This window comes from Peromyscus eremicus, chromosome 20, assembly GCF_949786415.1.
Source record: "Peromyscus eremicus chromosome 20, PerEre_H2_v1, whole genome shotgun sequence".
In the NCBI taxonomy this organism is placed as follows: domain Eukaryota; kingdom Metazoa; phylum Chordata; class Mammalia; order Rodentia; family Cricetidae; genus Peromyscus; species Peromyscus eremicus.
In genome coordinates this window covers 63,733,221-63,760,955 of record NC_081436.1, presented here as the reverse complement: position 1 = coordinate 63,760,955, position 27,735 = coordinate 63,733,221, and the positions used below count along the sequence as shown (strand labels likewise).

At 40.9% G+C, this 27,735-nt stretch overlaps 2 protein-coding genes across 3 annotated transcripts in view; one reads left to right on the top strand and one right to left on the bottom strand.

Moving 5' to 3' along the window:
- The first annotated feature begins 346 nt into the window (after positions 1-346).
- The window catches only part of Vps13b (vacuolar protein sorting 13 homolog B), a 601,468-nt gene continuing 574,079 nt past the window's right edge, over positions 347-27,735 (top strand). The window contains exons 1-3 of one of the 2 annotated variants that reach the window (XM_059247260.1): positions 347-559; positions 719-893; positions 15,185-15,328. In XM_059247260.1, the coding sequence (XP_059103243.1) occupies positions 747-893; positions 15,185-15,328 (291 nt within the window). In that variant the 5' untranslated portion in view covers positions 347-559; positions 719-746. The remainder of the gene's footprint in view (positions 560-718; positions 894-15,184; positions 15,329-27,735) is intronic. The other variant, XM_059247261.1, reaches the window with a different exon arrangement.
- LOC131896555 (10 kDa heat shock protein, mitochondrial-like) lies at positions 8,808-9,293 on the bottom strand. The gene has a single exon (XM_059247262.1). The coding sequence runs from the start codon at positions 9,235-9,237 to the stop codon at positions 8,932-8,934; it is 306 nt and encodes a 101-aa protein (XP_059103245.1). The 5' UTR covers positions 9,238-9,293; the 3' UTR covers positions 8,808-8,931.

Below are 27,735 nucleotides of genomic sequence, written 5' to 3'. Positions count from 1 at the left end.
GGCTCCTGCCTCCGCCGCAGAGCCCCGACATCGCGCTTCTCCAGTCTCCCGGCCTGCCCTGGGGCGCCTCCTCGCCACCGCCTCTGACCGCAGCGCCACTTCCGGATCCCCGGTGCCTCCGCTTTATCGGTCCGCTCCCCGCCCCGAGCGCTCCGGAGGTCGGTCCGAACCCAGAACGCGGTGGCAGCGGGGGTGCGGGCCTAGCCCAGCCGGAGTCGTCCCAGGCTGAGGCTCCGAGTCGCTGTTCCTGCCGAGAAAGCCTGTCGGACAGCGAAGCGGGCACACCCGGAAGTGGCGCGGAACGCGAGCGGCGCGGCGGCGGCGGCGGCGGCGGCGGCCAGGTGCCCGGAGGTGGAGTGTGAGCCGCCGCTCCGTGGCGTGTTCGGCTTCGCAGCGGGTGCGGCGGCTGGAGCGGGCCGGACGCCAGCTCGGCTTCTATGGCCGGAGGTCCGGCTGCGCTCCGGGAGTCGACCGCCTCGGGGGCAGGCTGGGCTACGGCAGGGCTGGAGTGAAGGGGCCGTCGCCTGCTGTCGCCGCCTCTCTGCCCACCCCAGGCCAGGTGAGGCGCGCGGTTAGCGGGGAAGTCGCGGCCGGACGGACGCGGAGGGCGTTCCGGGAGAAGCCTGCTGACGTTGTCGGCCTTACCAGCCTTCCTGAGAAGTGCTTTTCCATTCGCTGCCCGCCGATTCAGATGCGTTTCTATCTTTACCCCTTTCAGGATCCGCCGTTGAGTCCTCGCTTTGAAGATGCTGGAGTCGTACGTAACTCCGATTTTAATGAGCTATGTGAATCGCTATATCAAGAACTTGAAGCCCTCGGATCTCCAGCTTTCACTATGGGGTGGGGACGTGGTTCTCAGCAAACTCGAGTTGAAGTTAGATGTTCTGGAACAGGTACGTTGTACGGCTGTCAGTGGAAACATCTTCGGTTGTTAGACATAACCTGTTTACTATGTTTTGAATGACAAGTTTCCTGCTAGTGTGTTTTGCTGTGTAGCTAGAGACTTGATTTTATAGAAAAAAAAAAAAATGAGACTTTCTGCCTAGCAAGGGTTGTTTATTCTATTAGGATTCCCAAAGGTTTTCAGCTGATAGGAAAACAGTTCTGTTCTTGTTAGCAGAATTTTTCGTCCTGTTTACTCAGTTCCCAAGCCTTGCCAACTATGCACAGTCAGTTTTATATGAAGCTGGAAAACATTACATTCTTGTTCTACTTTTGGGTCATCGGAAGAGTGAAAGACAGCAAGGTCGCACACATGTCAAAGTTCCGTTCCTTTTACCAGGAAAAATGACATTACCCATGGCATCCTCAGAGGTTGTGTAGACACAGATGGAGAATGATGATAAAATTGGAAACATCTTTATTAATCACTTCTTATTTTTAGCATTGAAACGATCTGATGCAAATGAACTGTGACTTCAAAGTTCACATGTTTATTAATTCACTTACCACATTTATCAGTAACATATGCCAAGTACTTCTGTTCTGCTTGAGGATCCAGGTTATCTGTGGAAACCAGCTGCTCTATAGGAGATAAGGAAGGACTTGATCTGATGGTGAAGATTTTCATAGAGTACTCTTTCCTGTTACTGGATAATCTAGATCCTTCCTCAGTTCTCCTCGGGCTTAATTGGATGTCTTAATATTTTCATTTACAGTTTTAAAAAATGGTAACAAATCTGAGGTATAATAGTTCAACTTTCATGATGGCTGTATCTGTGAATGTACCATCAGGTTGAAGACATAGACTGTTTCTAGTACCCTACAAGGTTCTCCTGCATAACTAACACACCTCACCCCTAAAACACTGCTCATCTCATTTCTGGATGTTTGTTTTACACATACAAATAATTGAATTTGGAACTCATGCATGCTGGTCACATGTCCTGCTGAGCTACGTGCCCTGGCAGTTAGATTTCTGTCAAGAAAGAGGTTTTTGCTTTTTATAAAACAAAAACAAACAAACAAAAAAATTATTTATTTTCCTATTTTTTTTTTTTCCGGTTTTTCGAGGCAGGGTTTCTCTGTGTAGTTTTGTGCCTTTCCTGGAACTCACTTGGTAGCCCAGGCTGGCCTCGAACTCACAGAGGTCCGCCTGGCTCTGCCTCCCGAGTGCTGGGATTAAAGGCGTGCGCCACCACCGCCCGGCTTATTTTCCTATTCTTGAGGCTCAGCTACATTGGAGTGATTTCTGATTTCTGTTTAGCTCCTTCTTTACTAACTCCCATATTGTTGTGAGCAGTAGTTTGTATAAGATGGTCACAATTTAGCTGGATGGTGGTGGTGCAGGCTTTAATCCCAGCACTTGGGAGGCAGAGGCAGGTGGATCTCTGTGACTTTAAGGCCAGCCTGGTCTGCAGTGAGTTCCAGGACAGCCAGGGCTGTTACACAGAAACCCTGCCTCAAAAAAGAAAAAAAAAAAAAAAAAGCCACAATTTATCTGTTTTATCAGTAGCACTTTTGGTTGTTTGTATTTTTGGCTATTATAAAGAAAGTGCCTATGAACATTCTTACATGTACATTTTTATATACATAAGCAGTGATTTTCCTTTAGTATATACCTAGGAGGTCGTCATATGTTTGGTTTTAATATGTATTGCCAATAGTTTAACAGTATATTCATAATAGTGTATTAACAGTCATACTGTGACAGTTTTAATTATTTCACATTTTTATTCCTACTTGGTATGTTTGTTGCTTTGAATTTTGGCTTCCTAGTGATAAGCCATTGTATTGTCTTTGAATATCTCTAATGCTTATTGGCTGGTTATTTGGATATCTTTGGTAAAGTAAATTCTGATTTTTTCTTTTTTTTGAGACAGAGTAGGGGAATGAGATTATTTGCTTTTTCTAATTGCTGTGTTGGAATTGATTTTGTTTATGTTGTTTTGGATCTGAGTATTGAATCCAGGCGCTCACACGAATTAAGCCTGCCTTTTGTGAGGAGGCTGCCCCTCCAGCTCTGTTTTGTGTCTGGGAAATGAGTTCTTTGTCAGATGTGTGTTAATATCGCGTCTTCCAATTTGTTACTTGCCACGTTTACTTTCTTAAAAGCATATTGATGATAGACGTTTGTAAATTTTTTGTCCATTATATCAGTGTTTTCCTTTGTGCTTAGGGCTAGTCCTATCTTGATTAAGAGATCTTTGTTTTTCTAAATTATCAAACAGATTTTGGTAGGTTCCTTCAGATTGATAGCCCATGTACACTGTTATACCATTATAAGTAATGCTAGTTTTATGTCTTTTAAGCCAGTTATTTTTTTTAATTAGTATATAATATTTAGATACCATCAATGGTTATAGTTTTTATTTTTAGTACTGCATGTCTAGAAACTCTTAACAAAATGTGAGCAGATGTGATGAGAATAGACTTCCTTTTTGTCAAATTGGTTCTTTCCTTTCCTGCGTGGGTCCTGGGGAGTGAACCGAGGTCATCAGCTTGGTTGGCAAGCACCCTACCTGCTGGGCCACGTGCCTACCTTCCACTAGTATTTTTTATTTTTATTTTTTAAGCTAAAAGTTATTTTTTAATTTATTTTAGGTGTATGATTGTCTTGTCTGCTTGTCTGTCTGTGCACCACATTTGTACTTGGTGCCCTCAGAGGACAGAGGTGTCAGATCCCCTGGAGTTAAAGATGACTGTGAGCTGCCACGTGGGTGCTGGGAATTGAACCTGAGTCCCCTGCAAGAACAAGTGTTCTTAGCCGCTGAGCCATATTATTTTTGAGGTGTCTTTTTTTCTTTTCAGTTTTGTTAGATTTTGCCTTATGTATTTTGTGACTTTCTTGTATATTTTATGTGTTCTTCATGAATTGATCTTTTTTTTTTTTATCACTGTAACATGTCCTATTTGACCTTTTGTTTTTGGTTTATTTGGTGTGGCTGTGTGTTTGTATGTATGTATTTATGTGTCTGTGAGCATGGTCTAAGTGTTTGAGGTGTATGTACATTGGCATGTGCATGTGTGTTTGTGCCTCTGTGTGTGGGTGTAGGCCAGAGGAGGACACTTTGTGTACTGCTCTATCACTTTCCACTGTTTCTTTAGGGAGAATCTTTACGGAACCTGGAGCTAGGCTGATGCATGCCAGTCCCAGCAGTCCTCCGTCTTTCCTCTCCCCCAGTGCTAGAGTTATAGGTGTGGCTGTGCCTCTTTTTTTTTTTTTTTTTTTTTTCCCCTCCATGAGTCCAGGGATCTGAACTGGATGCTCAGATTTTCTTAGTATGAACTATTACTCAGTGGGCCATCACTCAGGCCCACCCCTATTAGATTTTCATATTTTGGGTATGGTTTCATGTAGTCCAGGATGGTCTCCAACGCTTTTGATCTTTAGTAACATTTTTTTCTAGATCCCCTTATGATGTCGATCTTATCTGATAATAGTATAATTTAGCTTTCTGTAGTTACTATTTGCGTGATATGTGTGATGGCTAATCCTGCTTGTTCATTGACCGACCCCGAGGAGAGAAGCTCAGTCAGGAATTGCCTTCGTCAGACTGGCCTGTGGGCATGCCTGTGGGCATGCCTGTGGCCGCCTACTGTGCTGCTGTCCCTGGGCAGGTGGGTCTGCTGTGTAAGAAAGGCAGTTGAGCAAACCCGGGAGGAAAGTCAGTAAGCAGCATTTCTCCATGGTCTCTGCTTCAGTTCCCGCCTTGGCTTCTTTTGATGGTGTACTGTAACCTGGAAGCCACACACACCTCTCCTCTTCAAGTTGTGCTTATCACAGCAACAGAAGGCAAACTATATATAGGACAATATATGTTTTGTTTTTTATTTTCATTACATTTGTGTTTTCATATCTGAAGTGTTTCTTTTGTAGAGAGTATATAGTCACATCTCTTATATTTTTAAATCATCTGACAGTCTTTGCCGTTTGGTTGGAGTATTTAATTCATATATGTTCAGTACTTATATTTTATATGGTTGGATTTTCATCTTTCATTTTCAAATTACTTTCTGTTCTGTCATTTTTCCCCTTCTGGTGTGCCTCTGCCATTTACTTTTGTATTTAATAGAGATTTTTCCCAGCTCCTTATTCTTTTGATTTCAAGTTATTTTTGAGTTACTGTCTTAGTGATTGTCCACAGGATTACAATATGCAGTTGATTCACCACACTCTGAGATTAATGAGAACCTTCATTTCACTTCATTGTGTGCCTTTTTCTGGGGATGGGAATAAACTCCATTTACTTTAGACACTAACAACGTAGCAAAGAAACGATTCTACTAAGTCCGGCTTGGGGAACTAGTGAGTACATTAAAGTTACTTATGGGAGTATGAGTGTCCCAAAGGCACCTGCACCCCTGAAAATCCCACCTTAGCATGGGTGACAACTCATGTTTGTTGCATCCCTGGAGCTCACTGCACAATTTGCAAGCTGCCCTACCCAAAAGTCTCTCCTCTCTCCAATAATTATTTATTATTAATCTGGGGCAGGGGGATTGTTAACCATCTAACATTGAGAGCTTTCTAACTAAGGTACACTTCATTAGCTTTTTGAATCTATTAAGTCTTCCTTCTTCCTCTAGGAAGAAATGTTTTCATTTAAGAAAAATAGCCAAACAAGTCACTCTAATACACTTTGCCCTTGAAAAACCCCTTTTCTGGCTGCTGTGTTATTTTTGAGGGGAGCATGAGCAGTGCCACTTGACTTGAGCAGGGCACTGATGACAGAAAAGAAAGTCTAGCTTGGGGAGCTTGTGAGCGCCTGTAGTTGCTTCCAGGAACCTGGGTGAGGGGAGCAGTGTTTGTCAACCTGTAGCTGGAGAACTTTTCTCCAGCTCCCGCCACCAAGTCCCGCCAGTCCCAGAGCCCACTTATAAAATAAACACACAGACTCTTACATTATTTAAACTGCTTGGCCATTAGCTCAGGCCTGTTATTGTCTAGCTCTTACTCTTATATTTAGCCCATTTCTATTAATCTTTACTTTGCCACATGGCTCATGGCTTACTGGTACCTTACATCTTCCTTGTCCTCATGGCGGCTGGCAGTGTCTCTCTCTCAGCCTTCCACTTCCCAGAATTCTTTTCCTTGTCCCACCTATACTTCCTGCCTAGCCAATGGCCAATCAGTGATTTATTTACTGACCAATCAGCAACACACTTGACATACAGACCATCCCACAGCACTTCCCCTTTTCTTTTCTTAAAAAGGAAGGTTTTAACTTTAACATAGTAAAATTACATATAACAAAACAATTATCAAGCAAGAATTACAGTTACAATATTAAAGAAGAGATCCTATCTATCTTATATTTGTAAGTTTAAGGTTTTATATCTAACTTATCTTTTATTATAACTAAGGAAAATTGTAAGTATCTAGTCTTTAACCACATCAAAGACCTCAGAAGGATATACTACTACCTGAGAAATGGAGAAGGATATAAGCAACTTTTAGGAGTCTTGTAGGGTAGACAGAGACAGCTGGCAGCCTGGACAGTCATTCAAAGTTCTCTTGTAAGGTTGGGGCATCTGTCTTCAGCCCACAGGCCTAGAGTCTCTTATTCACTTTTCTCTGTGTCCTGTAGAATGTCTGGCAGATTTCTCTGCAAAGCAGGAACCTGAAGGACCATTTTGTCAAGCAAAGTTCAGTGGTCACCTTTGTATGGGTCCTGCATGTCCAGTTGATCAGGCAGTCCAGGCAAGAACAGTTTCTTGCCCAAATGGCTATTTTTGTCAAGGTGAAGATAAACTCCGTATGGAGTGTCTTCGATGCCCATCCTCCTCTCTGAAGTAAATCGGTGCTGTCAGGAGCAGACATGTCTCACTGTCCAGAAAGTCTAAATTTTTAAAACATTTTAAATGCCATATTCTGTAGGTCTTTGAAGTGTTTGAAGACTACCTATCTATCTGAAATATAACTATGTATACCTAGAAGACTTAACTAACATGGCTACAAATATGATTATCATAGATGACTAATTATTAATCTATTTTTTAATTATCCATTATAATTTTAAATGAGTTACATAAACATAATACCTCAAACAAGAATAGAAATATATATACAGTATAACAAAATTAAGTTTAAATTTGTATCAATAAACTAAAATCTATAGCAATGTAAAACATTTTAAACAAGTTGTTACTCTTTAAAAGTAGGTTCATTAATCTACCCTTTCATCCTATCATATCTAAACTATCCCCCTTTTTGTTTTAGAAAGAGATTGTATTTATAATCAACCTGATTTAAATAAAAATATTGGTTTTTGTCTGTCCCACACCAGAGGGCTCTTCTGATTTGGGACATAAGAATCTCTTAACCATTTTTTTTTTTTTTTGAGCAATATGTCTGGGTTTAGAGGGGGAGTGAGCCAATTCCATCTCTAAAGCCAGCTTGGTATATTTGGGAATTTGGGCGTAGCTTCTCTTACTACTTCCTGCTGGAGGGGGGCGCTGTATCTTATGGGGACACGAAGAAAATTTTAGGATCATGGAGTAGTCCATGAGGCTGTATCGTCTGAGCCAGTTGCCTTGGAACCATTATGGATGTTGAGTCATCTGGGCCATGGTGTCATTGGAGACCTTTCAGGGGGTCTTGGCTGGTCAAACCTGATGTATCTTAATCTGGAACAAATCCATAGTCTCTGGCTTTCTGTGGAAACAAAAGAGACTCTTTTCCAAAGCAACATATCCTTACATCCAAACTTTGAAGTCAAGGTACCTTTAAAATATACATTTTGGCATAACTCAACAGCTTTTACAATCAAATGTTTTTCTGCAGTTACGAATATCAAAGAGAACATAATCCAGATTCTTTGTGTGGTAGCCATCTTTACGTGGCTTATTTTTTTATATTAGCGTGAGCCTATTGCTTTAAACTGCAGCCTTCTAAGCCTGAAATGGCGCAGTGGCTGCTGGCTCCGCCCACTTTAGCTTCCCAACATGGCGGCAGTCCGCTTTCCGCCAGCTCTGGGAGCCATAACTCTCAGAAATAGTGGGTCTACACTTTTACCAAAGTAGCTTGTAGCCCAGAAACCTCTTTTTTTTTTGTTTTGTACTAGCAAAGGCTAAATTCACCACACAGTTTAATGTGCTACTTGCAGAGGCCTCATTCCCACCATACTGCAGGTCGAGAGCGCACGCTAGGAACCCGCCAGTAGCTCAAACCGGCAGCTGCCGCTTATTTGAGAGAGACAATTAGGAAGCTGTTTTTAGGTCCATTTTAGAATCTTTTTTCTAAGTTTTTAGGTGGAAACTCTTGCCACCACGTTGGACGCCATTTGTAGCTGGAGAACTTTTCTCCAGCTCCCGCCACCAAGTCCCACCAGTCCCAGAGCCCACTTATAAAATAAACACACAGACTCTTACATTATTTAAACTGCTTGGCCATTAGCTCAGGCCTGTTATTGTCTAGCTCTTACTCTTATATTTAGCCCATTTCTATTAATCTTTACTTTGCCACATGGCTCATGGCTTACTGGTACCTTACATCTTCCTTGTCCTCATGGCGGCTGGCAGTGTCTCTCTCTCAGCCTTCCACTTCCCAGAATTCTTTTCCTTGTCCCACCTATACTTCCTGCCTAGCCAATGGCCAATCAGTGATTTATTTACTGACCAATCAGCAACACACTTGACATACAGACCATCCCACAGCATCAACCTGTGGTCTCGACTATGCTAACAGCCCTTTCACAGGGGTTGTTGATCGGATATTTACATTACTATTCATAACAGCAAAATCATTTTATGGTTAGGATCACCATAACACAAAGTGTGTTAAAGAGTTGCAGCATTAGGAAGGTTGAGAACCACTGATTTAGATTATAATGGGTGAGGGAAAGACAGCTGCATCTTTTTTTTTTTTTTTTTTAGTTTGGGCATCATCAGTTTATTATAAAAGGGAGGCATGGAAATTATTTACATGATGAATAGTTCAGACCGTCAGCGGAATGGGCAGCTTCATGTGACACCATTTCAACAGTGATTTCATTCTACATACTTTCCAAGAATGTCACCATCTCTAAATAAGAAGTAATCCTTGTCGTCTAGAACTACTTTGGTGCCTCCGTATTCTGGGAGAAGAACTTGGTCTCCAACGTTGACACTGACTGGCTGAATCTCTCCACCCTTGCCTTTGGCGCCTGATCCCACAGCCACTACTGTGGCTTGCAATACTTTTCCTTGAGACTTTTCGGGAAGCATGATGCCACCCTTGGTCACGGTTTCGGCACTCCTTTCAACCAATACTCTGTCAAAGAGCGGGAGAAACTTTCTGAAAGCCTGTCCAGCCATGACTCGTGCCGCCGCAGCTCGGACTCAGCACCCGCGGCCGCCGCTGCAAGGAGAGTCCTGCGGGCCCGGCTGGGGGGGGGGGGCGCACGTGAAAAAAAAGGCCAGCTGCATCTTTGAAATGTTCACTCAGCATAGGTGATATATTCCCAAAAGCTGCATCCCTGGAACTCTCTGCCCAGCTGGCAGATCAGTCACAGAGGAGTCTCTTCTAAGCAACAGTTGTCACTGTTGATGTATCATTGGGGAGGAGCCTTGTGACTCTGTTCTGATGTTCTGAGATTCTTTTTTTTTTTTTTTTTTTTAATTTTTATTTTGCAATACAATTCAGTTCTACATATCAGCCACGGATTCCCTTGTTCTTCCCCCTCCCGCCCCCCTCACCTTCCCCCCAGCCCACCCCCCATTCCCACCTCCTCCAGGGCAAAGCCTCCCCCGCGGACTGAGATCAACCTGGTAGACTCAGTCCAGGTAGGTCCAGTCCCCTCCTCCCAGGCCTAGCCAAGCGACCCTGCATAGGCCCCAGGATTCAAACAGCCGACTCATGCAATGAGCACAGGACCCGGTCCCATTGCCTGGATGCCTCCCAAACAGATCAGGCCAATCAACTGTCTCACCCACTCAGAGGGCCTGATCCAGTTGGTGACCCCTCAGCCATTGGTTCATAGTTCATGTGTTTCGGTTCATTTGGCTATTTGTCTCTGTGCTTTATCCAACCTTGGTCTCAACAATTCTCTCTCATATAAACCCTCCTCATTCTCGCTAATTGGACTCCCAGAGATCCACCCGGGGCCTAGTCATGGATCTCTGCATCCAGATCCCTCAGTAGTTGGATGAGGTTTCTAGCACGACAATTAGGGTGTTTGGCCATCCCATCACCAGAGTAGGTCAGTTCGGACTGTCTCTCGACCATTGCCAGCAGTCTGTTGTGGGGGTATCTTTGTGGATTTCTGTGGGCCTCTCTAGCACTTTGTTTCTTCCTATTCTCATGTGGTCTTCATTTACCATGGTCTCCTATTCCTTGTTCTCCCTCTCTGTTGTTGATCCAGCTGGGATCTCCCGCTCACCCAAGCTCTCTTTCCCTCGACCCTCGCCCTTCACTACCCCCACTCATGTCCAGGCTGTTCATGTAGATCTCATTCCATTTCTCTGTCATTGGGCGATCCCTGTGTCTTTCTTGGGGTCCTGTTTTCCAGGTAACCTCCCTGGTGATGTGAGTAGCAGTCCAGTCATCCTTGTTCCACATCTAGTATCCTGCTATGAGTGAGTACATACCATGTTTGTCTTTCTGAGTCTGGGATACCTCACTCAGGATGATTTTTTCTAGATCCATCCATTTGTCTGCAAACCTCATGATATCATTGTTTTTCTCTGCTGAGTAGTATTCCATTGTGTATGGAACTCAAGAAATTAGACATCAAAATGCCCAACAGTCCAATTAAGAAATGGGCTATAGAACTGAACAGAGAATTCTCAACAGAGGAAACTCAAATGGCTGAAAGACATTTAAGGAATTGCTCAACATCCCTAATCATCAGGGAAATGCAAATCAAAACAACTCTGAGATACCACCTTACGCCTGTCAGAATGGCTAAGATCAAAAACACTGAAGACACCTTATGCTGGAGAGGATGTGGAGCTAGGGGAACTCTCCTCCACTGCTGGTGGGAATGCAAGCTTGTACAACCACTTTGGAAATCAATATGGCGCTTTCTTAGAAAATTGGGAATCCATCTCCCCCAAGATCCAGCTATACCACTCTTGGGCATATACCCAAGGAATGCTCAACCACACCACAAGAGCACTTGTTCAGCTATGTTCATATCAGCATTGTTTGTAATAGCCAGAACATGGAAACAACCTAGATGCCCTTCAACTGAAGAATGGATAAACAAAATGTGGTACTGTTCTGAGATTCTTGAGTCTTGAAAGTTAGGAGAGCTTCTCCGTGTCTCTAGGAGGGTGTCTTTTAGTTTCGCAGAAATACGGCACAGCATCCCCCTTCTGTAGTTGCTTTCTTCACTGGAAGAAGAAAGGAGGAAAGAGTACCTCAGCTGTCCATATATAACCATCTACTTACCTTTGTTTCTGGGCGGGTTTTCTTTATAATTTGATATGACTTTGAAGAACTTTTCATATTCTGCTAGTGGTGAATCTATTATTTATTCTTTGTTGATTTATGTGTCTGCAATTACATTTTAAAAAGTGTACACATTAATAAATAAGGGATCAGAGCTCACTGGTTTAGGTTTGTATTCTGTGATGGTTTGAATGTTGACCGTCTTTTCATGTGCTCGTTGGTGTATGTAAAGATGGTCAACTGTGTAGACCAGGGTGGCCTTAAACTTAGAGAGCTGCCTGTTTCTGTCCAATTCTGGGATTAGAGGGGTGCACCACTATGCATGGCTCCCCCATCCATTTTTAAAAATAGGATTTTGTTGTTAGATTTTAGAAATTCTGTACAGTAGATACTAACACTTGTCCAGATAAACGTTTTTCATCTGTTTTCTCTCTTATCTGTTGTTAATGTGGCCCATTTACTCTGTTTTCTTTGCTGTTCAAAGGTTTTAAGTTAGATATAAACTCATGTGTTTTGTGTTTGTTGCCTTTTATGTTCATTTAATATTTTAAATTTATATTTATAAAAGAACACCCCCTCACACACAATTATAGCTTACCTAATAGTAATTAGTTTTATAGATAAAGTCCTTTGTTGCCTACTTTGGCCTTAAAACTTGATCCTCCTGCCTCAATTTCCTGAGTAGCTTGATTATAGGCATGGATCACTGTGATTGGTTAGACTCAGATTTCTGAGAGATATTCAACTCTCAGCTTAAATCTTGGCTAGCAATATCCCATGTACAGCCATGTACAGCCATGTAAGCCATGTACAGCCATGTAAGCCATGTACAGCTATGTACAGCCATGTACAGCCATGTACAGCCATGTACAGCCATGTACAGCCATGGACAGCCATGCACAGCCATGCACAGCCATGTACAGCCATGTAAGCCATGTACAGCCATGCACAGCCATGCACAGCCATGTACAGCCATGTAAGCCATGTACAGCCATGTAAGCCATGTACAGCCATGCACAGCCATGCACAGCCATGTACAGCCATGTAAGCCATGTACAGCCATGTACAGCCATGTACAGCCATGTAAGCCATGTACAGCTATGTACAGCCATGTAAAGCCATGCACAGCCATGCACAGCCATGCACAGCCATGCACAGCCATGTACAGCCATGTACAGCCATGTACGCCATGTACAGCCATGTAAGCCATGTACAGCCATGTACAGCCATGTACAGCCATGTACAGCCATGTAAGCCATATACAGCCATGCACAGCTATGCACAGCTATGTACAGCCATGTACAGCCATGTACGCCATGTAAGCCATGTACAGCCATGTACAGCCATGTACAGCCATGCACAGCTATGTACAGCTATGTACAGCCATGTACAGCCATGTACGCCATGTAAGCCATGTACAGCCATGTAAGCCAGTACAGCCATGTACAGCCATGTACAGCCATGCACAGCTATGTACAGCCATGCACAGCCATGTACAGGTGTTTTAGAAAGCACCTCTCCTACTCCTTTCCTGGCTTGTAGTTCTCATTGTCAAGCCTCACACCACTCTGTAAGTACTTTGCCTCTTTAGCTCTGTGTGTGTGTGTGTATGTGTAGATATTCTAGTGGAGGGTTGTGAGTACAGCATTTTAAAGATGTAGCTTTGTATTTCTAGGAGTGGAAATAACAGAAAGGAAGTAATTTGTTGTTGGTTACTTGAAGATCTAGGTACAGTAATCAACATTTGTATTTTACCCTTTTCAAAGTAGATGCACCTTGTTTATCACAATACTTCGTTGTAGGCGGACGTTTCCTGTCCCGACTGCCCAGTCCCAAATAATCGACTCAGAGACTGAATATGAATTATAGTGCTCGGCCAATACAATAGCTCAAGTTTATTACTAACTAGTTGTTACAACTTAACCCATTTCTATTAATCCATGTACTGCCCCAAGGCTTGTAGCCTTTCCCTCTATCCCATTTTGTGTGTCCAGCTCGTTCTCTGTCTGTCTGGACTCCTCTCACTCCCCCTTCTTCATCCCATCCTTGTCAGGTTGGCTCTCCTGCCTGACTGTATCCTGTTCAGCTATTGGCCAGTCAGCTTGTTTATTAAACCAGTTACAGCTGCAAATCGTCACAGTGTACAAAAGGATTTTTCACAGCACTTTGTAAACAATCTTATTGACAATCAGATGACTACTAAATATAGAATTTGATTTGTACCACTGACATGGCCTGTATGGCTCATAATTCCATTCTCTAACGTAGAGAACTGCTCCTGTTTTAGTATGTTGATAGTAGCTCAGTTGATGAATTAGCATTCTGATGACACTAAGTTCTTGAATTTAATCCAAGTATCTTCTCTCTGAGAAAATTGATTTGTGTCCATAGACTGCAAGTTTGTTAGACATTTTGCAAATACATTGTTGCACAAGTCAAGAGGTGCAAGAGGTGGAAATGTTACCACTCATTGTGATTGAAGACAGTGTTAGTAAAGGAGGTAGAAGGAAGAAGTATTTAGTAATATTGTGTTGTAAATACCGATTAGCGTATAATCTTGTGCCAGTGGAAGAGTATTTGAAGACGTTATTACCTCTTTAAGCTTACTATAATGAGATGCACGTATTAGTAAAGGTTAGTAACAACAAAATTTTTGTAGTCTGGTTTTAGGCAAAAAACAAAACAAAACAGCAACAACAACAAAACTCCGGTTGTAGTCATACATCCGACCCACACTTATATAGTAGTAGTAATTATAATATTAGTGCTCGCATCCTTAGAGTGAGTTCTGTGTGAGAAAGACAGTTTAAACACTTTTTATGAATGAATTGGTTAATCCTCAAAACTATTGTTCTAATCTAAACATTGCAGATAATGAAAAGAAGGCAGATGAGACAAATTTGTCCAGTGTGACTGGGTTAGTACATGACAGAGACAGGATTTGAATCCATATCTGATGGTTCCACAGTTACTGGTTTTAACCACTTACCTGTACTTAGATGTATTTTTATTATGTTATGAAACAAGTATTCAGGCAAAAAATTATATGTTTAATAGTTATTAAGTTTACAAGTACCTGCAGAATTGTACAAATGCAGTAAATATAGTTTCTTTGATTTGTTTCAAAAATTTTATCTAAAAGTAAGATTAGTATGAAGTGATTTTGGTCAAATTTATGTTTATTTTTTAAATCTTTGCCTAATAATAGTGGAAAGCACATGGAAGCCCTTCAAGTTGATACCCTCATCATAGCTAGGTTAGATATTTAATTAGGTGCAGCACAGTAGATTATCCAGTCTCTGTTTCCTCAGGTCAGTCTGTGTCTCCAAGCAAGCCTCTTTTTCAGCTTGTTTTAGGGACATGGTTGGAGGCATGTTGTGAGAGATAGGGGAAAAAATACCATCATGGATAGCCCAAGTCTTGCTGCTGACTTCTTCTATGATTGCTGCTACTCCAGCATTTATAAACCTGTATCATGTACCTGAATTGGTAGACTGTTCCTATTTGGCAGATTAGGAAACTGAAACCTGGAGAATTTAAATAAGTTTTAAAATGTAACTTGTATAGCACATTTTTGTGGTTTATTATTACCTATAGTTTAACTTTTTTTTTTTTTTGTTTTGTTTTTCGAGACAGGGTTTCTCTGTGTGTAGCTCTGGCTATCTTGGAACTCACAGAGATCCACCTGCCTCTGTTTCCTGATTAAAGGTGTGTACTGCCACCGCTGGGCTATTGATTCTAAATTTTGATAAGCAGTAATGCCTCAAATTTTTTTGAAAAATTTCTTTTCCTTTAAGAAAGGGACTTATATATGACAATAACAATACTTTAAATATTTACTAACTTTTATTTAATATTTTGTGTTTTAAGGAACTGAAATTACCATTCACTTTTTTAAGTGGCCATATTCATGAACTGAGGATTCATGTACCGTGGACAAAACTGGGCTCCGAACCTGTGGTAATTACCATCAATACAATGGAATGCATCTTGAAACTTAAAGATGGAATCCAGGTAAGGAACTGCTGAGCCTAGCTGTTACTGTTAACTACTTTCCATGGTAATTTATTTGCTTTCGGGTATGTCAGCTGTCACATAAATCTTGTATACTTAACTTTCTACATGTCTATTAAAATAACATAATTATTTACAAAGCTATTTTTAAATTTTGATAAAGTATCTAAAGGGTGTTTTTTATATAAATTTTGATTAGTCAGTTGTAATCCTACTAGGGATCATGTAGAGTTCTCATTCCCTGTATCCCTCAGCACACTTGATCTTTATTTAATTGGATATCTGAGACAAGATCTTGCTTTGTAGACTTTTGTTCTGGGACTATTCTTGGTATGCTTGCTCATCATTGCCTGCTTGCTTTCTAGTCTTAAGAGAATTGACAAGTATGATTGAAATGCCATTCTTTATAAGAACTATAAGACAGTTTTAGTGTATCTTAAGTAGATATACTATCTTATCTTAGATAAAAACTTTTAATTTCTGGGAAATTAGGGTTGTTTATGAGCTAAAAATTATTTCCTATTTGAAGTAAATACTTTTGTTAGAGTAACTCATTGGGCTTCTATATTTTTTAAAAATTTGTTTATGTGATCTTTGATTCTAAATCTGTATTATCCATTTTCATTTAAATAATGTGATTCTGGGAAATAAATAGACCAGTGTTACATTCTCACAAAAATTTATTTTGTGAACTTTTAGTATTTGAGATTTATTTATAAATCTGTAGTTATATTTCGGCCTAGTTTCCTTTTATACTTATACTTGGTAATTAATTAGTAGTCCTTAACCATCATCTGTTATTTGGATTTAAGTTTAGAGAAAAAAAATCTGGACTTAGTTATACCACCCATGTGGTGTTGTACATTAAAAGAGGGAAAATTACCCAAACACTAAGCATTTTTTCAGTGGGAAGGTAGAAGTTCCAAGGCCAGATGTCCTATAAAAAACACATTTTAAATGAGACAGATTACAACTAATTCCACAGTAGGGGCTGTAGAATCATATTTGTAACACATGACTTAGTACAATCTAGAACTAATATCTGATATTGGTCCATGCAGATGGCTACTGCAGGCTGATCAGATTTCCTCCTTGCACAATATTTGAGATGTGAGTTTTGTGGTATTTACAGCAAAAGGTCAAGTGTCATAAATGTAAACCACTCTCAAAACAAGTCTTTTTATAAATGTTTAAAATTTTGGCAAGAAAGAATTTTGAAAATTGCATTTGACATTTGGACAAATTATTTAGTATTATACACCCCTAGAGAGTAATACTCAGGTTTATGCTAGTGATTGGAATTACATTTTGACAAAAATCATTACAAATGAAATGACATTTTAATGATATTTAAATCTATCTTCAGGTTTTAAGTTTTGATTAGTAGTTTGTAATAAAGTTAAAACAATGCCAACTGTGAGTACAGCTGAAGAGCTCCATTCAAATGGAGCTGTGTAGATGTGACGTCTTGGGAAGTTTGGGTTAGAGGGCAGGTATATATGGGCATATGGAAAAGTTAGTACTAAAATATGATTAAGAGCTGTCTGAGCCTTAATTGTTGTTATTATGCAGATACACAATTTTAACTGCTCTGCTAGGAAGGCATAGCTTGTTTGTAATGTTCACTCAGTCAACACCTGCCTATTACTTAATTGATGGTGACCTGAAAGCATTTCTCAAGTTATTCTGTTTTTAGCAGAGGCCACTTAGGGAAAGAGATTACCAGTGATTTAGTGTGACTATGGCCAACAGGGTTATAATTGACTGCCTTAACATGCATTTGTAATCCATTGTAATTACAAGACTTTTAGAATGTAAAGGTGACCAAGTTGCGTTAGATAAAATGAAGGTTACATTGCTGGTCATGCAACATCAGTTTTGACATTTAGAAATTCATTAGTAATGCCTTTAACTATCTGCTGTCTACTGTGATAGTCACATCTGTGTCAGTCATTGTCCCTACCTTTAAATCTTCTTGACTTGTTACTTTTGACCTATTTTCTTCTCTTTTTGGACTTCATATAACAATTTGATTCATGACATATTATGAACACTCCAGTGTAATCTAATAAAGTCCTGTGAACATAAAACTAAAGAGCTAAAACAGTATAATAGCTTACATTTAACTGTACATTCCTTTCTTTTCTTTCCCTCCCCCATCTCTCTCTTTCTCTCTCTCTCTTTCTTTCTTTCTTTCTTTCTTTCTTTCTTTCTTTCTTTCTTTCTTTCTTTCTGTTCAGCCTTTGTGGGCTTGTTCTGTAAAATAGGAATAGACTTTCTACACACTTAAAAAATTCTGTGATGGAGAGAGATATATATCTATATCTCTATATATACATATATTTATTTTATTAAATCTTGAAAAGTATCTCTTCAAATTAAGTGAATGGAAATTTATTTTAAAAACTTATTATGATTTTTTTTGTATCACCTAGAAAGTAAATGTTTAAAATCCTTTTTTTTTTTTAAAGATTTATTTTATTTATTATGTATACAGTGTTCTGCCTGCATGTGTCTTTGCAGGCCAGAAGAGGGCACCAGATCTAATTGCAGGTGGTTGTGAGCCACCATGTGGTTGCTGGGAATTGAACTCAGGACCTCTGGAAGAGCAGTCAGTGCTCTTAACCTCTGAGCCATCTCTCCAGCCCCTTGTTTTGTTTTTTTAGGGTCTAAGTATGTAGCCCTATCTGTCTTGGAACTTGCTGCATAGAACATGCTTGTCTTGAACTCACAGAAATACACCTGCCTTACCCTCCTTAGTGCTGGGATTAAAGGCTTATGCTGCCAGACTTACTCATGTTTAAAATCTTTAAACTTAATAAATGCAATAATTTTTAAGACTATCTATAGAATTAACTTTATTATTATTAAGATTGAAGAAATCATTTGAACTTACATCAAAGCTTCAAAATATCATAGAAGAACTAATAAGCTTTAAATTTTTTTTGGTTAGTATATGTAGTTATAAACCCTCCTCAGTATTTGGAGTTATAGAATAAGTTTTTCCCATTATCTTTTCTTGCATTTTCAGATGCTATGAGAATCCCTTATTGGCTTAAAATTTCTGATTAGGGCTCTGGAATTGCCATACTCTGTGGGAGCCCACAGAGTTTTCCTAGTGAGATCTGAGCTTACTTTACCCAGCAGGGCTGCATAAGGGGATGGATTGACCATGTGCATGGTTACCAGGTGTTTGGAAGGGTCTGCTTTTGGTTGTGCTTAGGGGAGGTCTTTTGTTCCATCCCTTGGCATTCCTTTAAAAAGCCCTTTAGAAGAGACAGAAGGGGCTGGTGGATAAGGATCCAGGCCCTCCCAAGGCTGTCCTGTGTTTCTGTCAGTCTCTTTCTCCCCTCTGTATTTCTCTCTAAATCTCTTATCCCTCACTCCTCAAGAGTACTAAGGGGGAAAAGGTGGGGATGGTTCCCCCACAAATGGTGCCAGAACGGGGACCCAGGGACTTGACGAAAGGGGTATCAGGGGGCTTCGTGGGTGTAAGGCATGCCGATAAGGAATTGATAAAAGTGACAGTATCTTATTCTCAGGAGTTAGGCGGTGGAATGATGAAGTTGGAAAGTGAGACTGCAGCATATATTTTTATATATCTAAGTTTCTCTCTCTTTTAATTTCTATCTATAAAAATTAATGAAAAATATAAAGTGGAATATAGGAATATAGTATAGGAAGAAATTTAGAGTAAGGTAGAATATAGAATTATTGAGTTAGGAATATAGTTTAAGAAAAAAATTTAGAGTGAGATAAGCAAAAAGACAGAGAAACTATGTCCTTGATTTTCTAGCTATGGGGCTGTGAATGCAAAATCCTGGGGAAGAATCAGAAATATCTGTCAAAGATGAAAAAAAAAATCAAACCAACAACAACAAAAAACAAAAAACAGGCAGAAAAAGATTTCCATGGAAGCTCTTGACCTGGAGACATCTTAGAATCAAGCTTTAAGAGGCAGAGGAAAGAATTTTCCTGAGGTGGATGTGGGTGAAATAAAACTTTCACTCCTCTGATGCTGCCACTGTATGAAAACATTGTAACATCAGAATTAGTTTCTCTTTGGCCATGAAGCCAAGGAGAGGAGAGGTCTTAGGAAAATCTTAATAATCCCTCTCTAAAAAACTAAAAGCTTTTCAGACCTTTTCTTTCTCAGATTTTTTTTTTCTCTTTCTGTAAGGGCAAAAATTTAGCTTACTTGGAAACAACATCTATAAGTATGGGAAATTCACCTGTAATTGCTTTAAGAAAAAACAAAAAACTTCTTGGAACAGGGCAAATCCTTTTTGCTAGTCCTGTCTCTCCTTCAAGGCAGTATTAGAAAAACAGCAGCCAGAGTCCCCTATGGCTAGAGCCTAGCCAGAAAGTGCAGGCAGAAAGTAGAGCAAGAACAGCCTCCCCCAAGGTGAAGCTACAAAAGAGGCAGGGAGGGTCTGCTGGCATGGAGGAAGCAGTGGAGGCTTAGTTCCCAAAAATCTCTCTGAATAGGCTGAAATGACTTTTCTTTAGGTCCTTTCTTTTCTTTTCACTGACCCGGTAAAGCGGAAGAGCAAGCCCCGAGAGGTTTTTGCTTCTGTCACCAAAATGCCTGTCCAAATGTGTGCGATTCGGTGGGCATGACCCTGCTCTGGGGATAGTGTCAGGTGAAGGAAATACATCTATCAGTGCCAGCTCAAGGAGAATCTTCCATGGTAAAAGAACAAACACTTGACTCAAAAATCTCCTGTGGTAAAAGCAAAAGTATGAAAACAAACTGTGTAAATGGAAATGGAAGTGTGGCATACCTGAAAGGCATCTTGGGAAATGTAGTCTGTAATATCATTCGTAGCCATGGAACAATAAAGAGAAAGACAGTATGGGAACACGGAACAATAAAGAGAAAGGCAGTATGGGGAATGTAGTCTTTCAGCTCAAAATGGCGATACTGCCCCAAAACTCTGTTTTTTTTTTTTTTTCCAACTCCAAGAAGTAAGAACAGGTGAACAGCTTGGCTCTAAGGAGATTATTAAAGTGCTAATACCGTTTGTCAACAAGCTACTTTGAAATCTTTTAGAAAACAAGGGAAAATGGTCTTTACACTGGGAAATTGCTTCAGGTATGAAAAAAAACTTAAAGAATGGAGTTGTGTTTAAGATACAAGAGGGAAACACTGGCATCATTAAAAGCACTCATGTTAATCTTAAAAAGCAGGTTTGAAAAATTAAGAAGAGGGAATTTTACTCTCAGTCAAGCTTAGATGAACTAGTCTCTGACTTAAAACTCTCAAGAAAACTTTCAGAATGATATCAAAGTTGACTTTAAACTCTGAGCTTTAGAAATGATTTGTGTACTTTCTGTTTTTGTTAATACTTGTTAAGAAACCTCTTCTAGTTGTTTGCTAATAGAGTTTGCTTTTGAATATAAGTTAGTTCTGTTAAGAGATTCTTTCTAGATGTTTGATAATAGTTTCCTCTTGAATATAAGTTTGGTAAATAGTTCTTCTAAGAGATCTCTTCTAGATATGTGCTAATGTTTGTAAAATAGTTTCTTTATGAATATAAGTTTGTAAAATAGTTCTATAGTTTCCTTTTGCATATAAGTTTGTAAGAAGTATAAATGAGTATATGTTGAATGTGAGTTTGTGAAAAAGTGTAAATGTTGAATGTAAGTCTAAATGTTTAATGTAAGTTTGTAAGAAGTGTAAATACATATAGTAAATAGTCATGTAGTTGTAAATATGTATAGTAATGTTCATCCCAGAATTATGGTTGTAGCTAGAGTTTTCCTGCCTGGCCCACAGTCAGGACAAATCTCTCTCACCTGCCAGTCCCACAACCACTCAGACCCAACCAAGTAAGCACAGAGACTTATATTGGTTACAAACTGTATGGCTGTGGCAGGCTTCTTGCTAACTGTTCTTACAGCTTAAATTTCCATAAATCTATATATTGCCACATGGCTTGTGGCTTACCGGCATCTTCACATGCTGTTTGTCATCGTGGCGGCTGGCAGTGTCTCTCTCTCAGCCTTCCACTTCCCAGCTTTATTCTCCTCCTTGTCCTACCTATACTTCCTGCCTGGCCACTGGCCAATCAGTGATTTTATTTATTGACCAATCAGCAAAACACTTGACATATAGACCATCCCACAGCATATGGTGATATTAATGAATCAGAGTTTGGTTCAGTTAAGGGAATCTTTAAGTTTGATGCAGTTTATTTGATGCGGTTTGCATCAAGAGTTTATTGATTTAAAAAAGGACTTGGAACAGCTAAGTCTTTTATAGACATCTTAAGACTTATTCAGAAAAGAACATTCCATTTTGGTCATCCTCTACTCCTCTACTGGGGGGTGTGGCAGCCTAGGGATTGCTGGGTTGTTCAAACTACTTGCAAGCTCCTGAGTCAAGAGTTGAGTTAAGCTCTATACTCCCTCCTGCCAGAGGCTGGTGGTCAGAAATGGGCAGCTTTCTTCTTGATAGCTTCCAACCTAAGCCAAAGTATACCTGATGGAAAGCTTATCTCCAAGACGGGTAATGGAAGAAATAATCAAGGAGGACAACCTAAGATAGACCTAGTCTATCTGAGAGGCCTGAGGGGTTCTTTAAAAAATTAAGAGGAGGGACCTGTGGGAGCCTACAGAGGTTTCCTAGTGAGATCTGAGCTTGCTTTACACAGCAGGGCTGCATAAGAGGATGGATTGACCCTGTGCGTGGTTACCAGATGTTTGGAATGGTCTGAATTTGGCTGTGCTTAGGGGAGGTCTTTTGCTCCACCCCTTGGCATTCCTTTAAATAGCCCATTAGAAGTGACAGAAGGGGCTGGTGGTTAAGGATTCAGGCCCTCCTGAGGCTGTCCTTTGTCTCTCTCTCCCCTCTATATTTCTATCTAAATCTCTTATCCCTCACTCCTCAAGAGTACCCTAGGGGAAAAAATTTGGAGCTGATCTCCCACAATACTCTTGGTTTTATCCTTTTTTTCTAGTGTAGACCAATGATGACCTTGATATAATGTAGATAACACAGTCCAGTTTCTGTCTGTAGCCTCTTTTATTTGAAGACTGAGAAGCAAGAATTTTATATATCCCATGGCTAGCACCTTTACTGCCTTTGGAGAAAGGAGCCCTTGCCTTCTTTGATGAGCTCAGTCTTTTGGCATGTATAAGAAAGAGCTCCAGCCAGGTGGTGGTGGCACACGCCTTTAATCCCAGCACTCGGGAGGCAGAGCCAGGCAGATCTCTGTGAGTTCGAGGCCAGCCTGGACTACTAAGTGAGTTCCAGGAAAAGGTGCAAAGCTACACAGAGAAACCCTGTTCGAAAAACCAAAAAAAAAAAAAAAAGAAAGAGCTCCAAAAGCTGCACACTTGTTAACAAACTTTATAAAAATTCGTTATATTATCATGTAGTTGGAAGAATATTTTTAGGTGGATCCTGTGTTTAAGTAACTTCCAGACACTGGCCACATACCTGCTGCCTGAAAACTTAAGGCCTTGGGTTTGAGTTCTTGTTTCATGTGTTGTAACTGGAATGAACAAGTACTTGATTTTGATGTTTTCTGCAAGAAGGTAAATGGAAGTATCAACAAAAGTGAACCCACTTGCAGTGCACTGATTTGACTAGACTGGTCAGTAAGTCCCATGGATCCTCTTTCTTCTGTTCTCTGGCACTGGGATTACAAGCAATATGGCACCAAAGTCCTCAGCTTTTTTTTTTTTTTTTTTTTTTTTTTTTAACATGAATGCTGGCATCTGAACTCAGGCCCTTGTTCTTGGTGGGGAACAAGCACTTTACCAACTGATCTCTGCTCACCAGCTCCTTTTACACTTTTGTTGTTGTTGTTGCTACTGGGTGTTAGTTTGTGGGGTCTCTCTCTCACCCTGGTAGAAAACTTTGTTTCACAGTCTTTTTTTTCTTTGTTGTTCATCTTGGGTTATTTCATTGACCAGCATTATCATTATGAAATGCTGTAGCAACACAATTCTTTGGCCCTAACTCCATAATCTTTATTTCTGTTCTCTTTGAACTAGTCTGTGGCATTGCTATTGATCTTATTATCCTCTTCCCTTTGCTGCAGATCCCTCTCTGTGCCTTCCTTCAATAATTATCTTTCACTTGCATCTTTTATCTGCATAATCGGCACATTGCTGTCATTGTTTAAAGTGCTTATTTTTTTTCTATACTGCTCCACACAATTCTTCCAAGAAGCACAAAAATGAAAGGTGAAATTAATATACAACCAACCATTTAAAAATGTACAACTTAATAGATAGTGGTATTATATTTTGTATAAAGGTTATTGTATTCACAATATTTTATAACTACTAGCATAGTTTAGTTTCAAAACTTTTTCATCACCTCATTAAGATACTCTGTACCTATTGATGCTTGTTTTAATCTGCTTTCTCTCTCTGGGTTTGTATATTCTAGAATGTTACATAAAGTAGTAAAATATCTGACATTTGTGTCTAGCATCTTTTGCTTAGCAAGATGTTTTTCAGATGGTCATTTAAGTTGTAGAGTATGTGGTAGTTTAAATGAGAATGGCTCTCATTTATTTGAATACTTGGTCCCCAGTTGGTGGAACTGTTTGGGAAGGATTGGGAGATGTGGTCTTGTTGGAGGAGGTGTGTTAAGGGGATGGCCTTTGAGGCTTCAAAAACCTCGTGCCATTCCCATGTGCTCTCTGCCTCCTGCTTGGGGATCCAGGTGGAGCTCTCAGGTGCTGCTTCAGTGCCATGCCCACGTGCTTGCCTCCTGTTTCCCACCACAGTGGTCGTGGACCTAACCTTTGAAACTATAAGCCCAGTTAAACTCATTCTTTTATAATTTGCCTTGGTCGTGGTGTTTTGTCACTGCAATAGAATATTAACTAATACAGAGTAAATCAGCAATTCATTTTCATGGCTGAATAATATTGCATTACATACATACAAAACAATGTATCCATTTTTTTCATGGATATAGACATGAGTTATTTTCACTTTTTGGTATTATGAAGAGTGATGGGATTACAAGATTTATGTACGAGCTTCTGAAGAAAGTCTCTTGGGTATATCCCCTGGGAAGTGCTTCTGGGTCCATATGGCAGTTCTCTGCTTAACATTTGGATGACTTGCCAAGTTGTTTTCCAAAATAACCCTACCATTTTATGTTCTCCCTTTTAATATTCAAGAGTTTGTTACTGTTTGTTTATATCCACGGAACCAGTTATTTTCCTTTTATTTCACAACAGCCATCCAAGAGAATAAGTGATATTGCATGTGTTTTTGATTTGTATTTTCATAGTAACTAATGATGTTGAACATCTTTTTATGTTCTTTTTGGCCATTTGTATATCTTTATAAAATGTCTTTGAGTAAAATATACATATTATGACTTTTTTATTTTCCTTTCTCCCTCCCTCCCTCCCTCCCTCCCTCCCTCCCTCCCTCCCTCCCTCCTCTCTGCTTCCTTTCCTTCTTTCTTTCTTTTCTTTCTTCTTTTTGAGACAGGGTTTTACTTTGTAGCCCTGGATGGCCTATGTAGACCAGGCTGGCCTTGAACTCCACAGATCTGTTCCTCTGTCTCCTGAGTGCTGGGATTCCACTTTTAAATGTATAGTGGCATTATGTACTTGCCTATTCATTGCCATTCAGTTTAAGTTGGTAAACAACTTGTGGTTTGAAAAAAAATGGCTCCCGTAGAGAGTAGCTTGTTGGAGTAGGTATGGTCTTGTTGGAGGAAGTGTGTCACTGTGGGTGTGGGTTTGAAGTCTCCTGTGCTCAAGCTTCACCCAGTGTAGTAGAGTTTAATTCCTGTTGCCTGCAGATCAAGATGTAGAATGTCAGCCACCTCTCTAGCACCATGCCTGCCTCCCTGCATGTTGCCGTGCTCTCTGCCATGATGATAATGGACTAAACCTCTGAAACTGTAAGCCAGCCCCAATTAAATGTTTTCTTTTATAAGAGTTGCCATGGTCATAGTGTCTCTTCACAGCAGTAGAAACCATAACAGACAGAAATTGGTACCAGGGACTGGGGTATTGCTGTGATAGGCCTGACCATGCTTTTGTTTAGAGGAATTTGGACTTTAGAAGTTTGGATTAGGAAAGCAGTTGAAAGCTTTAAGTGCTGCTTAGTGGGCCATCCTAGTAGGAATATGGAAGACAGTGCTGCTGAAGGTCTGGCTCAAGAAGTTTCAGAGGAGAAGAATGTTGTTAGTTTGTGGCCTAGAGACCAGTCTTGTGATATTTTAGTGAAGAATGTGGCTGCTTTTTACCCTTGTTCAAAAAGTTTACTTGAGACTGGGAGATGGGTGGGATTGGGGTGCATGGTCTACATGACTCAGGGCAACAGCAGGATGTCCAGGGAGTTTCCATGGGGTCCAGTGTTGATGGCGTTGGGGTTGAGGAATATACAGCTGCTGGGGCCATGCTGACCTGAGTGGCCTGTGCTGCTACCCATGGCCATGGAGTTGTCCGGGCCTGCTGCTGCCACATCTGTGTCCATGGGTCAGGTTACCACCGAAGGCAGTGCAGATGCCTGGGGTTGACACCTGAGGCCATGTTGGTGCCCCAGGATCATGCTGCTGTTGGGACTGTGCAAACCAGGGTGGCCTGTGCTCTCACCTGTGGCCATGTTGACATCTGGGTCCGAGCTGTGCCTGGGGGCCATGTCTGGGTCCATGGCCCTACTGCAACCAGATCTGTGTTCAGGTCTGTGGCTCCTGTTGCCATGGAGCCTTGTGACTGCTTGGGATCTCTACCTCCACCTGGGACCATATTGGAGTCCAGGGACCACAGGAACCATGCAGCTGCCGATCTGAGAGGCCTAAGCTGCTGTCCAGGGCCATTTGACATACAGGCCCAAGCTGCTGCTGCTGGCCACATTTGAGTCGGTGATCATGTGGCAGCTGGGGTCTGTATTGATGCCCGTTGCCCATGTTAATCACAGGGGCCCATGCAAACCATATTTTAAACCATGAGTTGAATTCCAAGGACTTCAATGAGTGGTCCTACCCTACTTTGGCTCTGGGATAATGGACCAATGACCCCAGCACAGGAAAGCTGGCTCTGCCCCTAACAGGAGAGCTGGCCCCCCAATACTTGGGAAAGATGGTTCCACCTCTCCACATGAGTGTTCTGGAGCTGGCTCCAACTCTCATCCAAGGGGAGTGGTCCCAGGGACCCAGACTGACAAACTCAGCAGCCACCCAAGTACACATTCAGGGCTTTGAGCTAGCACACTCAAACATCTACCCCATCTATGACCTGCTGAAGTTTGTGAAGGGACTGGTCCTGAAGAACCATGGCTGCATGGTCTACATGACTCAGGGCAACAGCAGGATGTCCAGGGAGTTTCCATGGGGTCCAGTGTTGGTGACGTGCTGGAGGCCAGAGGCCTTGAACCCGGCCAACAACATATTACACAGTGAACATTTGCAAGGAAACTGCATGATACACAGCAACTCCCAAGACCACTAAGACAAATGAAGAGGTGATAGAGAGGCAAAGATGGAGGAGCTAAGTTTTTCCTTTTTTTTGGTTTTATTTGCTTCTTGGTTTGTTTTATTTATTTCTTGGTTTGTTTTTTTTTTAATTGAAATTGATATTCTTAACTTGTTTTTTACTTTTTATTTTTATTATTTCTTTTTTATCTTTATCTTATTATTTCTCTTTTAATTTTCCTTTGGGAGGGACACTACAAGGGTGAGGGGTAGATGCAGAGGGACTGGGAGATGGGTGGGATTGGGGTGCATGATGTGAAATTCCCAAAGAATCCAAAAAAAAAAAAAAAAAAAGAAATGGAATAAAGGGCATGATGACCTCAGAGCAAGATCTCACCCAGCTAAGCTTCCAGCTTTTGAAAAGGGTTTAAAGAAAAGCTCAGAGCCCAGTATGGTGGTGTACCTCTTTAATCCCCACACTCCTGAGGCAGAGGTAGAGGGATCTTTGAGTTTGAGGCCAGCCTGGTCTACAGAGCAAGTTCCAGGACAGCAAAGCTGATGCAATGAAGAAAACTATGGGAAGCAGAGCTGGTGAAGATGTAATTGAATGAAGGGGGCATATTCCAGTCCCAGCAAGCAGCAGAACTTGGCATCTTAGGCTACGTGGTTCTGGAGTCAAGGATAGAAGAACGGGACTATGGAATTTGCTTCTGCAGCTAAGGAAAGCTGCTGAGGCCAGGTATGTGTCAGGATTGTCTCTGAATGGAAGTCTAGAGAGGCTATTTATTGTGTGAAGCTGTGAAGCTGAAGCCTGGATTGTCTTGGAGACCCCAAGATGTTGGAGATGCTAGAGCTGTGGGATACCTGCTGAGGAGAGCTGATGGAGTGGAACCAGCCCAAGAGAAAGAAGTGTGCTGCAGTTAACAAAGTTGAAAGGAGTTGGAGATCTGAAGAGCATATTGACATCAGATATGGAGATGCAGAGTTTGGAGTTTGCCCAGCTGAT